This window comes from Apteryx rowi, unplaced genomic scaffold (genome assembly GCF_003343035.1).
Source record: "Apteryx rowi isolate R43461 unplaced genomic scaffold, aptRow1 scaffold_137, whole genome shotgun sequence".
Lineage (NCBI taxonomy): Eukaryota > Metazoa > Chordata > Aves > Apterygiformes > Apterygidae > Apteryx > Apteryx rowi.
In genome coordinates, this window is record NW_020447608.1 from 368,789 (window position 1) to 385,691 (window position 16,903).

General features: G+C 39.8%; 1 protein-coding gene across 11 annotated transcripts in view; it reads left to right on the forward strand.

The window, feature by feature from the left end:
- Positions 1-16,903, forward strand: part of GPATCH2L (G-patch domain containing 2 like) — a 67,226-nt gene that overhangs the window by 22,255 nt on the left and 28,068 nt on the right. For 2 of the 11 annotated variants that reach the window (XR_003252089.1, XR_003252090.1), the window contains 3 exons: positions 2,632-2,723; positions 2,809-2,866; positions 8,228-8,587. Coding sequence is in view for 7 of the 11 variants with exons in the window: in XM_026057127.1 (XP_025912912.1) it covers positions 2,632-2,723; positions 8,228-8,400 (265 nt within the window). In the remaining 4 variants the exon portion in view is untranslated. Of the gene's footprint in view, positions 1-2,631; positions 2,724-2,808; positions 2,867-5,124; positions 5,635-8,227; positions 16,898-16,903 lie in introns of those variants that run through there. The other 9 variants (XM_026057129.1, XM_026057132.1, XR_003252087.1 and 6 more) reach the window with 6 other exon arrangements.

The following is a 16,903-nucleotide window of genomic DNA, read 5'->3' on the forward strand; positions in this document are numbered from 1 at the left end:
ATTTAGATTGAAAAGTTTGATAGCTACCAACAATGCGCGTTTCATAAATTGTACCTCAAATCCCCCTGCTCTCCATACCCTAATGAGGTCTGTCATCCTGCATGCATTCTTCTGATCCTCCCTCTCCCAAGGTACACACCACCTGGAGATTCCCTGTATGCAGATTTATGGTGCCTGTAAAGGGCACCAACCACTTGAAACTGACACTTTTACCRCCAGGTCAGTCAGAGCTAGTGAGTAATTAATAGGTTCCTGATTTACTAGCTGAAGTGTGGGTGATCAATAAGGGATAAACCTGAATGAAATACRTGTTACAGGGACAATTTATGACCTCTGAGCCTTGTGTGTTAGAGGCAGGGCAGCTAGACGCAGCATCCTTGCTACAAGTCTCCAGCTGGAGTATGCTTTGGTTTTATTTTCACTACAAGAAGAGATTCTGAGATTCTCTTACTCTGTTTTGATTTTTCTTCTTTTCCCTGTGTAATTGTGTGGCAAGGGTAGATGTGGTTTGAGCATGGAGCTCAGAACCAGGTGCCCTTAATCTAGCTGTTACTTTTGTGAATGGGGACAAATTGCATAAAGTCTCTTGGAAATAATAGTGCATACTTACTTCCTAGTCTTTAGTGATCCTCCACTAAGGATCAACTGGCTAATGTTGGTGTAAGTACATAAAATTAAGAAGTGAACCTTTTTATTATTGCATAATAAAATGAGTTGGATTATTATATATAATTAGGTAGTCATCTAGTTAGTGATCTAATCTTGTATCACTGATGCAAAATACAAAACTGAAGTTACACTTGATTGAGCCTGTCTTTTCCTTGGGTCATGTGTGCCTAGATGTTTCAGAATACATGGTAGAACTGCATTAAAAGAATATATAGCCACTATCATAATCATGTATAAAGGCAGTTTTTAACATACACAGAGGTCACTTACAGGTTAGTCATTTAAGTGCACGAGTACCAGATTTGTATGTGCAGTCTCTAGTTGTGCTGGTATTTCTGAAAACCTTTAGTTCATGTTTTCAGGAGACTTCTGTCTCCAGTTATATTAATGTGCTCCCCAAAATGAAGGATTTGAAAATTAGCCCTCAGTAAAACTTAGTTTCAAAAATTTTAATTTTCTGCTATTCTTTAATGTCAGGTTAAGATAACAGATCTTGCAGACTTCTTGTAGAAGTTTTGAATTTTATTTGACAATACAGAATAGTAGATACTCTGTTTTGCCTTTTCTTTCTTATTTTGTTGCTGTGCATTTGATGCAAGTAAGTACGTAGACCTGGTGGTATTCAAACAACTTACAGTGCTGGGGAATTTTCTGTGCTCCCTAACACTGTCCTTTATAGCTACAACAGCAAACTTTGCTTTTGCATAAATTCAGCTTCTTAAATTGTATGTATTATTAATTTTTTTTAAACAAACACATTGGCAGGGAAATATGAAGCCAAGAACTTTTGTTTTTATCTGTAAAAGATTTGAGCACTTGATAAATGTGTGTGTTAAACTTTCAGAAAAGAACAACTATAGAAATAACCAGCTTTAAAGACACAGAAACATTAAATCACTTAATCTTCAATATTTATATGGTTCCAATCTTTACACCATGTAAACACCTCACAGTCTTTAAGAGATTTTATTTGCACTGTAGTTCTGCATTTTGCACATCAGATCTGATGCAGAGAGAGACAAAGCAACTTGCCAAAGACTTTTTCTGCTATTTTGGACAAAGCAGGGATTTAAACCCAACATCACTGCTAAATTATGCATTCCTATTCATTATGGATTGTGTTTGAGAGGGTTCTCTGGACTCTGCCAACACTGTCTTCTCCGAATTAAACTTCACTTCTTTCTACCTCTGTAATTTGGAGGAATATTCTACTCAATCCAGTCCCCATCATGAAATGTTTCTTCTTAACTGGCAAATGGTTAAACAGAAATGGTCATCATTAGGCTTCAGGCTTAACAGTTGAGCTGACTGGGACAAGTTATGTCTTTCAGCCAGTTTACTAGTGCAGCAAGGCTGTATTATCAAAACCCAGAGTTGACTGTTTTCACTGCACTTTTATAAGGAAATTATCGTTTTGAAGCCACATGAGACAGTTTTGCATTCTGAACTAAATTTATGAACTTATTGTTGTGGTGAAAATAACATGCATGGATATTTGAAATGTACGTACATCCTAAGATGACTCTACACTTCTAAATATGTTCTAAAATAATTTCCTAATAAGAAAGTAAAGGTTGCTTGATTTCTTTAACAGGCAATTTTGCAGATGTTTATAAGGCCTGTATAGAAATAATGGTAGGGCATCTATCATAATCCTGCTTGATCACAACCTTACTTATGCAAAGAGTTACTTTAAAAGTAAATACAAAACCAGATCCTTTAAAAGCTCAGAAATAAGTGTTCTGATTAGTTTGTGTTTGGAAGCTCTAAAAAGAAGTGGGAGCATAGTGGTATGTTAATGAAGAGTTTGAACAAAGCTTACCTGAGAAGCTTTTGATTCATCTTCCCTATGGGAGAAGGGACTGAGGCAGAGAAGGGAGTTGGAGGGTTATTGGCCAGAGTTTTCTCAAGGAAGGTGGTATTGGAACGGATTTTAGATTGTTGTTTTAATTTTCTCTACAGGCAAGCAAATGTACATCTGGGACCACCATGCTCAAGGGATATCAAGAGGAAACGAAAGCCCACTGCAGCCTCCATTTCCAGCCCAACTTCAGGTAGCCTGGATTTATGCTATGTGCATTAAAGTGGTGTCCCAGTGGTGTGGTGTTTTGTTTTTTGATTTTTTTTTTTTTTTTTTAGCTCAACATTCAAGTATTCAAGAAATAGGATTAACAAGCTGGAGAACTTGTCTTCCAACGTAATACTCTTTTTAAAGAGATTTAATGTTTAGGAGGTTTAGGAGCCCAAAATTTCTCTTTAAAATCTTGATATTGATGTTTTCCATGGGAATTTTTAAGTCTTAAGGAGGTTGGGGGACAGTTGGAAGTTAGCACTGTATTAACAGCAGTGCCTTGATTGGAAACTAGTGAAATGCATATGAGAAAGGCAAGTGAATTATGGCTATGAATGTCATGTGTTTTTTGCACAACATCAAAAATTGCCTACAAAACAAATCTTTGGTAATGCAGTCGTGGTAAGTTTGTATAACGTACAGTGCTTCACTCTGCGGTGGGTAATCTATTTCTTCACAAAGTGTTATTTCACTGTTATTAAATTATGCAGTACCTGGTAATAAGGAGGTGATCAGTGTACTCAGTGTGTTCCTTCCATTCAGGGCTGAGGTCAGCTGGTGGTATGGTGCCCTTTTCAGGGAGATCTCTAGACACTTTCATAGATGCAGAAGTCTGGCAATTCTTGTATGATCACTGAGTGAGGAGACTTACTCCCCTGGAGTCATTTTACTGTTCAGGGTGAAATTAGTTGTTTTTTTTCTCTTTCTTGCTTTAGGAGTGTAATGGTTAAAATGCTGGTTTCTTTTACTATGGGTTATATCTGGAAAGTGATTGATTAGTCGTCCAAATCTGGAAAAGTATAAATCTGCAGCACAAAGAGGGTTTTAGGAGGGTTTAGGAGGGTTTTTCTGGCCTCCCACCCAAACCCACTTCTGGAAACATTCTACTTATGGTCAAATGACCCATGTTCTTCCAGCTAGCTCATTAACAAACTATTGTTGTAATCCAGTAATGAGAAGGTAGGTGAGTTGATGAGAAAAGCAGTGATGTGAAAAGAGTGCGGAAGGCCAAAAGACCTGGTGATGAAAAGGAGGAGTGAAATTTGGATCTCTTCATTGAGCTAGTGGGGAGACAGGAGAATAATGAAATAAGGAAGAAAGTTGTGCTGTCCCTCCAGAGATAGTACAGATCTCCCACAGATCAGAGTTATGGATTATTCGAATGGTTCTGTGGGGTTTCTTGTGTTTTTTTTTTTTTTTTAACAACAAAAAACCCCATTAAGTTAATAATCTGTTCTTCAGCAGAAGTGTTATTTTGTTATTGACTGACTGATTTAGGATACTCTTTCCTAACTTTTGAGTATCCCATGCTAGGGTATTCAAACTTCTGCAGTGAAAGGGTTAGTAAAGTTGTGTATCGGTAGCCACAGATCCTCAGTTCCAGGGTACTGGGTTTTCTTGGTGTGAATGCTAGTGTCTCATTGTCTCCTATTATGTGTCCTTTTATTTCTTGTTCAGAATGTAATTTTTGTAGTGCATTGCTAATCACTTTCTATTTCTATGCCTCTAAGTGTCAAAATATTATCTAAATTGTACTTAACTGACTAGGCAAATTGTAAAGTGAGCACTTTTTGAAGAGGTGAATCTGCCTCTGGAGTGGAACTCAAGAGTTGGAAAGTAGCGCAGAGGCCTGAAAGTGTTTTGGGGAGGAAGGGGAGGGGGAAATAGAATATGTGTTACAAATGTAATACATATTTGTAATTAAAATCAGAGTGTAGTGACTGGATTCTGGACGGAATGCTTGTGCATCAACTTATGGCAAAAGTTCTGCAATGTCTTTAATGGTGAGAAATGCTATCTTTGCCTAAGGTCCCGCTTTGAAATGTTCCCAGCAGTGTAACACCTATGGGTGGTGTTTGCTACAATACTGACTTGCAAAAAGAAAATTCTGTGATTGGATAAAGGAAGCTGTGTCCTAGCTGACTTCCTACAGCAATCTCTTAATCCAAGTGCAGCCTGGGCATGCTACTTGGAAACTTGTGAAATCTGATACTATTTTCATCAAAGGTGATCTGACTGTAGAATTACAAACTGCTAAAGAAATACACAGGACTATGCTGCAGCACTGTAGAATTAACAGAAGCCTTTTCTGCTTGTTAGACATTGGTGAGACAGATGTAGATGCATGCAAGGGAGAAAATCTATGAGTCACTATACTGAGGTTCCCCTGTTCCCGGGAACCATGGCAGCCTCGTTTTCTCACTACAGAGGCAGCTTCTGTTTATAGAATCTTTTTTCTTCTGCAAAAATTGAAACACTGGGGTGAATCAGAATTCCCCATGCCTGTGACGGCATACATGTGCGTATATAGTGCTAGATTTCTTCTCCTTTATTAAATAGCTCCTTAGCTGAGTCCAACTGCTCTCGTCTCACTTGTTGACCAGGTCCTGCTTCAGTGATCTCCTTTTTTGCAACCTGAGTGCCCCAAGGAGGTGAAGGACACAGCCTGAGCTGGCTCCATCAGTCAGCAGAACAAATGGGCTTGCTCTGCCGAACATCGGGCCATCTCGGATTCCACCTCTTTTATAGAGATGAGTGATGAAGAGGGTTTCGTTCCGCTTTGCCGCTGTATTAATACACATCAGGGGCCAGCTCCCGGCACTAAATCACGCTACTGCATACATCTGTTATCGGACTCCTCACCAGTGTGATGAACAAGACTGCAGATAGAAGCTTCCTCGTGTCATTCTTTATAGGATTTTCCTAAAAGAATAAATAGCTCAAATCTCTGCCAACACTCTCCCCTGTCATTGTGATGAATTTAGCTTCTTTCTTAAACATGCAGCTACAAATCTTCCCCTGTCGTGCCCCCCCCCCTTGCTTTACTCTCCCCATCCACAGAAAGTTTTGAGCTGAATTTGGCTGAAATCAGAAGATGCTTTAAAAAAAAAAAACAAAAAAACCAACCCAACTGTGAGATGTGAATGCTAGCTCCCTTTTAGTTGCAGGAATGAGAGAAAGGAGCTGGAGTTATGTTTATTTGGGACCCAAGCAAACTAGTTTGTCCCATGTCTTCCCACATCCTTTCATGTCAGTAGTTATGGGTTCTGATAGAGCATTTTTTGTCAGAGACCCTTGTATGATCGTCAAGATGCATGTGCTACTCTAGCAGAAGTGCCTGGGTCTCTATTGTATTGTTATAGCATTACGCTTCTGCAATTAGTGCTAACCTTTGAGGCTAATTGGCCTAAATGCCAAAACTGAGATGATTGTTGTTGGAGAGTAGCATTTTGGGTAAAATGTCTGGCTGTTGAGAGCAACAAAGAATGGGTAGAAAATTCAGAAGGGGACATTTGTGCTTTAGGAAGTGACTGTCATTTTAAGAAATGAGTTGAGCACAGCTACGCAAATGTTGAGAGAGATGGAAAGCACTGGCTCTTATTTTCAAAGCTAGATGGTTTTGCAGTGTGCAAGCCCTAAAGCATGAAGTTTTCACCAGGTAAGAAACAAAAATCTGACTGGTGCAAATTGGCAATAGAATGAGGAGAACTTGAGCAAGTAAGACTGGCTGTACTTGGTTAAACCAACTTCATTCAACTTGGTGACTAACAGCCAGTGCCTAGGGAAGAGGAAAGTATGTGGTGATACAGGTCCCTCTAGCTTTTAGTGATCTATAACTTAGGTGCTTCTTAAGGCATAGGTGGTGTCATTGTGTTTAATAGTCTTCATTTCAGTGCAGTATATTTGGAATAATGTCCCAAGTGGCATAGTGGAGCTTGTCTGACAAATACTAGGTAAAACTTTATTTACACCTATGTAGTTGTTTTCTGGATTGAAAGTGATCTGATTGTCATTAATATTTTTAATGTTTACATGGTCCAGTCACCTATGTATGTAGCACAGCACATGGTAACTAGCATCCTATTCAGGTACTACAGTGATGAGTCTGGAGTAAAAATCTGCATAAATAGATTTTGTTTATCTTGGCCTGCATTCATACCTGGCTCATGGAAAATAATAATTTCTAAAAGGTGCCATTTTGGCAGCTTCTGGAAACTGCTGGCCTCTTATCAGAGAATAGTCTGATGAGTAGTAGCAGCTTGGTGAATTTTCTCCCTCCTGTTTCTTCCTAATGCAGTCAGTCTGTCGTGATAGTACCTAGTAGCAAGAAGCCTGTTTAGTCTTTTTTTTTTTTTTTAATGAGCAAAGATGGAGAGGCTGAGTCTAGATGCTGTTAGTGAGGGTCCTTATTGTAGTATTGGTGGTGGTTATTAATTAATGGACAAACCTATAACAGGGACTTTGACTGACTTTTTTTTTCATGTTTCACATGGCCTTCAGATGGAGGGAACTGGTGGCCTAGAGATGAAATATGCCGTTATCAGCCGTGTTGTTGTGGCTGTATGGCAATGACTCCACTGTTTTGGATGTGCAGGAGCAGAATTGCTAGGGTTTCAGGTCAACTGAGCCAGTAACCTAAAACATTGATACCAGCATTGTATTTAAACTTCCTAGCAATAAGACCTCTAGTTAAGGCTTGTTTTGTCCTCTTTATCCCTCATTCGTTGCAGAGCAGTAGAGGCAACTCGTAATGAAAAGACACAAACGACTATTATCTGTTGTGAGAATACAATGAAAACGAGGTGTGTTTGGTACCGAAGCAATTATGTGTTCAAAAAAATTCTGGTTGCTCCAAGACTCCTGCAGCAATTACTGACTCTGTTTTTTTCAACCCATTTTTATCCTGCCCTACTCTGCTAATGACTTACTGATTCAGGATAGTGAGAATGGGATGTAAACTATCTTATCTCTAGGTTACTGACAATCCTTCTGGAAATTTGGGTGGCTGTTGGGTTGAGCTATTGATCTGCAAATTGTTCTTGCTAATTATAGCCTGTCCTATTTTGGAGCAGTGGATTCCATTCTCCACTGAGAATGGATTCCAACCTAGTTTGGTAGGTAGCTTCATGTTATAATATGCTGATTTATCATATTGGATATATGTTGACGTTCATGGTACTGTCTGTACTAGATGAAGAGGAAAGCTATATTTTCCTCTTTAACTGAGTTCTGCGACCTGAAATTTGGCAAGCTCCCAGAAGCTTTGGAATTCTTGGATAGAAGATTATTTGAGCCTTGGGTGGGGAGGTCAAGTTATTGTCTATTAAATTATTACAAATTTATTCATTTTTAACTATGGGACAGCTAAAGTTCTTGATTTTCAACAGGAACTTTGACTAAGGAAACTAGTTTGTGGACTGGGAATTTGGAGTTCTGAATGTGGGAATCGTCAGGGCAAGGATGCTAAAGCTATCAAGAATCTATATTTCAAAGAAATTTGTGCGGGGGTGATAGTGGTGGGAAAAGTGCAGGAACTCARTAAATAACACTTTCATATAAGAAATGAGACATGAGGACTGTAGCTGACAATTACATTACTGCAATCTTATAAGGAGGTTGCCATGAGGTCACTAATTCTAATTCTTTTCTTTTGCTCTTTCCTACTCCCTTCCTCTCTTCCCCCTGTCTTCCAATTTTGTATTCCAGCAACTTTATCTGTCCACATGGATGCTGCAGACTCAGACCTACCAGCAACACTATYCCCAAGATCCCAGAGCCCTGAGTGGACAGGGAAAACACCAGCAGCTGAAAAAGCCATTGTTGCTTCCTCCACTAACTTTTTCAAAATGCCACCAGAGAAGAGCCCTGGCTACAGCTAAAAGGAAACATTACAACTCATAAAARCTTATTGGATTTTGGAAGTGTTGGACTCTGTATGTCTCCACCAAACATCTTGTTTGGCAGTAGCGATATCTTCAGTATTGGTATGTGATGCGTGCCATCATCCAGACTGATCTGCGTGCCCACATACCTAAATCATGTTTGTGAATCTGTGTTTAAAGAAAGGTAATCAGTGGTGTTGGGACTGCAGTGGCTTTTTAAAATGTTCTTGCTATTGCTGTGAATATTTATTATGCATTCATCTCTTTCCCTGATGCCAGCTCATATGTGCTGGGTCACGTACAGAATCTTCTGGTTTTTCAGATCTTCATCTTAGGTCACCCCATGGACATGTTGCTTGTTTGCTGTCTGCAGTGTTTTTCAGGTGAAAGTCCCACTGCAGCTATAGGAAGGCAAATGTCTTCCCCCAGCTCCTTTCTCAGGCCGCAGGAATTCTTGGCTGGGGGATGAGGAGGGAATGCAAATGGGTTGAAACACGGAACCTAAATTCTGTATTAACTGAGTGTCATCAGGCTGCGTGCTAGTGGATTCGACTCATGTTGCTTTTAGAGAAGCAAATGTGATGCTTGTCCATTCGGGAGTTGCCATTGGCTCACTGGCAGCATGGCCCATTATGGCTTTTCCTTCTCCCTTGTTCTGAGTGTCTTTAGTCTTGCTTGTGTGTTGCATGTTCTTTCCTGAATCTCCTACTGGATAAGGAGTTGGGAGAACTACTTGGACATAAATGTGCAAGCTGGTGTCATGGAGAGGAACTTGATCCCTTGAAYATCTTTGGAGTATGAGAGAGGAGATGCAAAGCTTCTATTCCTCGGTGTATAACTTCAGAAGTGACTGTCAGTGTATCCCAGGACACTTGCTGTTGAAGTTRACGTACCACCAAACAAAAAAAGTTAAAATATCACCTGAGTTCAGAACATTCTGGGTACTGATCAGACCACTTCTGTCTTATTTTCTCCCTCCCTTCAAAAAGTGTTGTCCAGTTGTATCTCCTGGAGGTGTCTCCACTACTGATGACTATGCTTCACCCTGCAGCATACAGAGAAGAGTCTCTTCTCTCCATAATCCTTCCCCTTGGCCCCCTGTTACCTTTTGTGTTGCAGAATATATGGAAAGTGATTTCTCCCCCTTTTCCTGTATACCTGATCACACTCTCCTTATTTTTCTTGAATGACTGTCTGAAGCTTATATTGGGCTACATTTTTTAGACTATGTACCTGCATAGCATGTGTCAAGGGGCCGGTGGCCTCACTGGTTCTTAAATCTTTTAAAAACAGGAGGCATTGTATACACAGAGCTCTTTTGCTTTCCTCTCTGGGTGGAGCTTTCAGACAGGATCATTTAAGCATGTGAAATTCACTTTGAATGTGGAGGTGCAGTTAGCACTCTTAAGTAGATAACAGATTTTGCATGTTTTTAGTGGTTTTGCAATGCTCTGCTCTCACTTACTTATAAATCAAGTAGCTGAGAGACAGATTTGATTGTGAGCATATAAGGCAGTGTTTTATTTTTAATTGTGTTAAAATGTTAAATGACCATAACATACACAAAACAAAAAATGAATGACTCGGTCTAAATCATGATTGACAAATACAGTTATATATTGCTGTCCGTGTCTTATCCCCTAATACCTACTTATTCTTGGGGAGAGATCCAAATTGGATTTACATTTCGCAGCCCAAGCAAACTGTCAGATCTGCCCATGTAAATCCCTCTCAAAACCTTTTTTTTTTTTTTTGGGGGGGGGGAGGGGATACATTTTAGAACAGGGAAATCCTTTTTACCTTGCTAAAGGAGTACAGAGGTCAGTTTGGATTACAGGACAAGCTGTGAGGGTTTTATGGAGAGAGGAGTATTCCTGTTTTTAATAGTCATTGAGTTTTATTTTCTATAGCACTTGACTCAATGGTGCTTAAGATGTAGTACAGGAAGTCTCAGCACTGGAGGGCCTGTAATCTAGAACATATAAAGAGAAGGTAAACCTGAAGAGTAGTAGCTTGACTGTCTAGTACTTGTGAGCACACTGAAGGGACAACAGGGGTTCTCCTGATAACCTGCTGATAAATTTTAGGTTTGGAACCCTTGTAATGAACTTGCAGGCTCTTTCACTGACAGGCAATGTCTTCCATAACTTGGCTTGGTTTGAATCTATTCAACAGGCTCATTCCTATTGCTAAGCAGTTCTTAGACTTTCATAAGAAAGGTGTTTCGGTTATTAGGGTATCAGCAGCCTTCATCTCATCCTTGGGAAGGGGGTCACCAGACTTCACATAATTTTTCTCTAAGGGCAGGGAAAGATAATTTATCAGATTTTCCTATTGAGGTCAGTAGCACTGTTCATCTGATTAAGCCCTTACTTAGGTCGTAAGCTCCTAGGAGGTCTTCCTTGCCTTTAAAGATTGAACATACCTGTGGAGTAACTGTAGCAGGCCTTGTCTTTATAAGTCATACTTCCTGCCATGGAAACTTCCTGGAAGTGCCAAGAGACTCAAATTTTTTTAGCTGCCCTATCTTTCCTATTTCTAGTTTAGAATCCATTTACAGGTCAGTCAGGCTCTGGACCAAATTCGATTCTCCTGAGTGCCTGAGAAGCTAAATGAGTCACATGTCATGTCCTATCTTGTTATTCCAGGGGCATTTATGTAAATTCTTCTTCAGACTTCAGTAAGTTGATTCAGATTTAAATATCTGTAGCGTTCTTGTGAACTGGGTGCGTTGTATTGTTTCTTTTCCTCTAAGGAAGGTTCTCTTTCCTTTCTCGCCCTTAGCTATGCAGCCGATTTAATGCTTCCATTTCTTGTCCTGCTCTCATTGAGATGAGTGGTACTTATATAATGCAATAAGGAGGAAGAGATGAAGGAAATCTGGAAGTGAATACCAGTAAAAATAAATGAATAAGGCATCTTTTTGCATGATAAATACTACTTCAAAGGCTGCAGGAGAAGGCCTGAGTCCGAGAATTGGAGTTAAGTTCCTTTATGAGAACCACTAGGATGGAATCAATTGTACCAGTGGAATTTTTTTTTTATCAGCAGTGTGACCTCCAGCTGGGAATAATGTAGTTCACTTTTTATGCGTGTACATACCTGTATGAATCATCTTCATAGAAAAGTAACTGCAAGCATGCTGGAATTCCTGCCAGCAACTTTTTGGTGAAAAATAGCCTTTATAATAGACATAATGCTTTCAGTTGATCTTTAAGTCAAGTGGTAACCTGGAGAAAGAGGAAACTCAGTGTAACCACTGAGAGCAGAGATAACTACAGTTTGGAGGAAGCAAACTCATTGCAGCTTGCAACTGTTCTTCTTGTGTTGGGGGGGGGAGAGAGGGGCTATAACTGGATACAGTACTCCAGATGTGATCTCAAGATTATTGAATAGAAGGAATTGATAACTTCTCTTGACTTGCTAGCTATGCTTCTACTAAAATAGTCCAGTATGTAGTTATTGCTGCAAAGGTACTCAGCTCACTCTTATTCCGCTTCTTGCCCACCAGGATCCCCAAAGTTTTTTTGCAGGTATATTTCTTATTGACTTGGTCTTCAGCCTACAGGGTTAGTCTGTTCCAGGTGGAAGAATCTTCATCTACCTTTGTTGAACTTCATGAGGTTTCTGTCTGCTCATTCTTCCAACCTGTCAAGGCCCCTCCAAATGGTTCTGCTACCCTCCAGCATATCAGCTGCTCCCCCCAATATGCCATCATTTGTGATCTTGTTGARAGTATATTCTTTCCCTTGTCCAGGTCATTAATGAAGACATTAAACAGTATTGATTCAGTATTGACCTCTGAGGCAYGCCTCCCAAAACTGGCCATCAACTAGATTTCAAACCCTTGATCACTATGCTTTGAACCTGATGGACCTTGTAGTTCCTGCATTCAGTCCATAGCTTCCCAATTTGACTACAAGGGTGCTGTGAGAGACTGTCAAAAACTGTGCTGAAATCAAGGTAAATGCCATCCACTGCCCTCCATTCATCCACAGAGCCTGTCATCTCATTGTAAAAGGCAGGCAGATTCACAGGCATGATTTCCTGTTGATAACTCTGTGCTGGCTGTTCCCAGTCACCTTCTTGTCCTTCAGATTTCTGGAAATGGCTTCCAGGAGAACTTGCTCCATAATCAAGAGGTACTGAGGTAAGGCTGACTAGTCTGTCATTCCCCAGATCCTCCTTCTTGCTTTTTGAGAAGATGATTTTTTTTTTCTTCCCCAAGTTATTGGAGACCTCCTGCAATTGCCATGATTTCTCAAAGATGATAGAGACCAGTCTCATAATGGCATCCTTTTGTGAACAGGGCTTCATTTATGTACAGGGAAAAGGTGGATATCCAGTGGAAGGGAAAACTGCGGATGGGAGGAGCATGTTTAGTACTTGTTCTTTGCACATTTCCATTAGCTCCTATGGGCTCTAGTGAAGCTTCGGGTCCAGTTTGATACGCACTGGAGAGGTGCAAATAAAAAGAACATAGTTTCTGGCCTGAAGGATTTATGATTTTAAGATAAGGCGCAATAAAGAGCGAAGAAAGCAGGAAAACAGTAGTTGGAGAGAAACTCATGAGAAGCTGGGACTAATGCTAATGAATGATAGATTAGCTTCATGATTGTGGTATGCAGAGGTGTATCTTGCCAGCGTTCCTGAATAGTGACATTGAGATGGTTAGTGCTGTCCTTCAAGCTGTAGAAGCTTATGCTGTTCCTTTCTGGACATTGCAGACAGCTGCTTTGAGGTGAAAAGGGAAATTGGCAGCACAGCAGCAAAAAAAGTGTGACTATGCCTTTATATTTTGACCCCCTTCCCATTGAAGAATGAAGATGCTATAAAAAAAAAAAGTATGTGCATGAAAACTGAAAAGGAATCGCATACAGTGGAGAACTTTGTCTTGAGGAACAGCTTCCCTATCCAGAGAACATTTCAGTGATGCAATAATGAAGGCTGCTACCAGTAATTTATTTAGAAAATACATTGTAATAGACAAAATATATTATAGGAGACTATCAAAGGTAGAGGACAGATTCCTTCTATTTTTACTGTGCTACTGCATTACTGTATCTTTGTCCTTTGCATTCTAGACCAGTTTATCTGCTTGTTGTTGGAGACATCCTATTCTTATACCATAAAGTATGGAAAAATACTTTACAGTGATGCTTCTTAGGGGATGAAGCATAAGGGTGCACTAGATAATCTTGTTTTGCCTCCTGTATTGTATAGGCCATTAACTTTTACCCAACACAAGGATAGAACTCAGCACAGAGAGAGAACATGGTGACTTAATTACACTAAAGCATCTCATTCTTTAAGATACTACACTGTGGCATAGGCAAGTTCAGGCAGACTAAACAGTCACCAGTGCTTGGACACCCATGCATGGCTGGTCCTCAGTCAGGTGACACACAGACTCATGTTGCAGAGACAGAGGGAAGCCTCAACCTCCTTCTCAACTTGATCACAAATAAAATTCCTTCCCAACTGCAAGCCTTGCTGTTAGTGTGGCTCCAGCCAGTTCAGAAAGKTGTGTAATCTGGCATATTAGAAAAATAGAATCCTTGTACCAACTCAAAGCATGGGTCAAAGCAGAAAGTAGAGACTAGTACAGCTGTTATATCAAAGAAAAACCCCAAATAAAAAACCCACATATATGTAAGATAATAGTCAGAAAAAATATTGACCCCTGCAAGCGTGACCCAGAATATTTGTTGTCTTAAAGCAGAACTGCCAGTATTATGAGGATGATCAGGGTTTCACAGCGCTGTCCTGTTTTCCCTGTAACCTCTGAAGGAATGGGATGAGCAACATAAGAAAGGCTGTACTGGGTCAGACCAAAGGTCTTTCTAGCTCAGTATTCTGTCTCTGATAGACCAGCATTGGGTGCCTAGGGAGTATTGTAAGAAAAAGATTTGCAAAAGATTTAAAAAGATTTATAAATTAATTCTTCAAGGCTGGAGAGAACTTTTGTGAACATTTTAGCTATAGTATTTATCCTGCAACTGGATTTAATCATATTCCTAGAAGGAGATCTAATCTGACTTTTAAAAACTTCAAACAAGAATTAGCTCATCTTTCTTGGTAATCTGTTTTGTTATTAGATTACCCTCTTTATTAGAAAATTTTATCTTCTCTCAGAATAGATTTTGCCTAACACTACCATCCAGCCATTGTTTCTTGCTATGCTTTTTTCCAGCAAGTCCTGTGTAATCCAGTAACCCATATAAGTCATTTTGCATAAGCTTCACATTATAAAGCTGGTCATTCAACCTTTAGCTATGTTACTACATGAAAGTCCCCAGTATCCCACATCCATCTGCATTTATTTCTAGTGTCTACACTTACAGTATTTACAGAAACAAGAACAATTCCCTATTGCTGTTTGATCTTCACATAATATAAACACCATGTTAGCCCTTGCTGCCCTAACACTGCTAAAACAGTGCTGTAAATGTTGCGTTCAGACAGTTGATTCAGAATCTAAAGTTTCTATCACTGCTTTTCAATGCACAGACTCCTAGAATGTAAGGCATTCTTTATCCCARAATGCATTGTGTTTCCTTTAGCTGTATTACAGTGCAATTTTGTACTGACAGTTCTTACAATTCAGATCACTTCAGAGTTCCATCTGTTTAGTTTTTGTCAGGAGAGAATCAGAGATAGCTTGACTGTGTAGTAGGAGGTCCTTTATGGGAGTGGAAATACTAGGTAAATAAAGGGTCTCTAGAGCAGATGAGCATAAAAATGATCTGGAAGCTAAAGTCAGATGAATTCAAGTTAGAAATAAGGCATGAATTTTTAACAGTGAGGACTGATTAATTGTTGGAACAAAGTATTGTGGGAAGTGGTAGCTTCTGTGCATCTTCAGGCTTTGATTTGAAGACATCAGTGCCTTTCTGGAAGAAATGTTACAGCCAAATATGAACCATTGAAATAAATAGAGGCATCTAAAAGATATTGAATAGTCAGTTTTATGGCGAAGGTCAGTCTACATGAAATGATAGTTGTTTCAGGTTTAGAACTGCAGAGGAAAAAGCAGACTTTTTCCATTGTGTTAAGGAGGAAGTCTGTTGAAAAATGGAAATGTGTTGGCAAACGGAGGAAAAAAATCATGATGGTGGAAGTTTGACGGTGTTACCAAAAAGTTTGTCATGAAATTTGCATGAGAAGGTGAGGAGAGAAAGGATTTACCTGTACAAACTGAAATTAGGCAGCACTTCTGCACGCTTGTTTAATTCTGGTGTAATGATATTTGATGGTGCAATCTTGAGACAAACCATGGTCACTCACTTGAAGGTTCTCCTTGGTGAGGATTCCCCCATTCTTACCATGCTGGCTGTTAGCCACCATGTGCATGCTCAGCTTGAGGAGCTGTCTTAGTTCCTTCGCTCAGGCTTATGGACTGCCTGCACATTGCGCTGGAATCAAAACAGGCAGAGGAGTGGATCTGTGCGCTTATCACCTGGACAGGACTCTTGCCAAAAAAGTATGTAACATCTGTCTCTTACTCACCGTAGTGATTGTTCCTGCTTCTCTCTCTAATGACATAAAGGCCACCCTGTAGAAATGCCCCATGGTGGCCTGTAGCCTCTGCTGTGACACAGAAGAAGCAGATGGTAGGTTCCTCCCTGTGGAAGAGCTCTTCTGCACTCATCCAAGAGGAGATGATGTGACTGCAGAGAGTGCTCTTCTCCTGGCAGTATGTTCTCTAATATTAGAGACCAATGACCTTGGAGAGTTCAGCTTTAAAATGCATCAGACTGTATCTCTCTGTTTCAAAATAAATGTAAAATTTCAGTGATGGAACAGTGCCATATTTGAGCTGTTGCTTCAAATCTCAAGCCCTGTATATTGACATCTAGTGCTAGCATTTGGTTTTGTTGCCTAGAATGGTGTATGTGAGTCCTCACTGCTGGAAGCTCTTCTAAGAGTGCTGTGAACTGAAACTCATCTGGGCTGACCAGATCCCCTGGGCACTGCTGAAGCCTTGGAATTTTCTCAAGTTTGGTAACACCAGCCAGTTAGCCAAAGCAACCATTAGTTTCATTCTAGGCTTTCCTCCTTCTGTCCCAGGCAGCTTATCTAGAGATAGCACATGAACAGGTCTACTCTTCAAAAACTTTAAAGAGCCACACTGTACATGTCACAAATATTTTATGTAGTCCTAAGACTTAACTGTTTAAAAGGGCTTGGATTCTGGATTCTTAGGACTATTTTTGGGGTAACTTGTAAATAAGGAAGATTCTTGCTTGTATTCCTTTGTCTTAAACATGACATGTATTCTCTGAATGAGACTCTTGTAGAATCTTTGTTCTGAATATAGAAACTGGAAATAAAAGCAATATATGAAATAGATGTTTTATGTGATGTAAAGCAAACTGAACAGAGTGAGAGAGGGGAAGGTTCAGTGACATCAAAGTGAATTACGGTATTGGAACATCCATAATGCACATGCTTCCTTGACTGTTTCCTTAAATTAAATTGTAACCTAAAGGTCGATAGG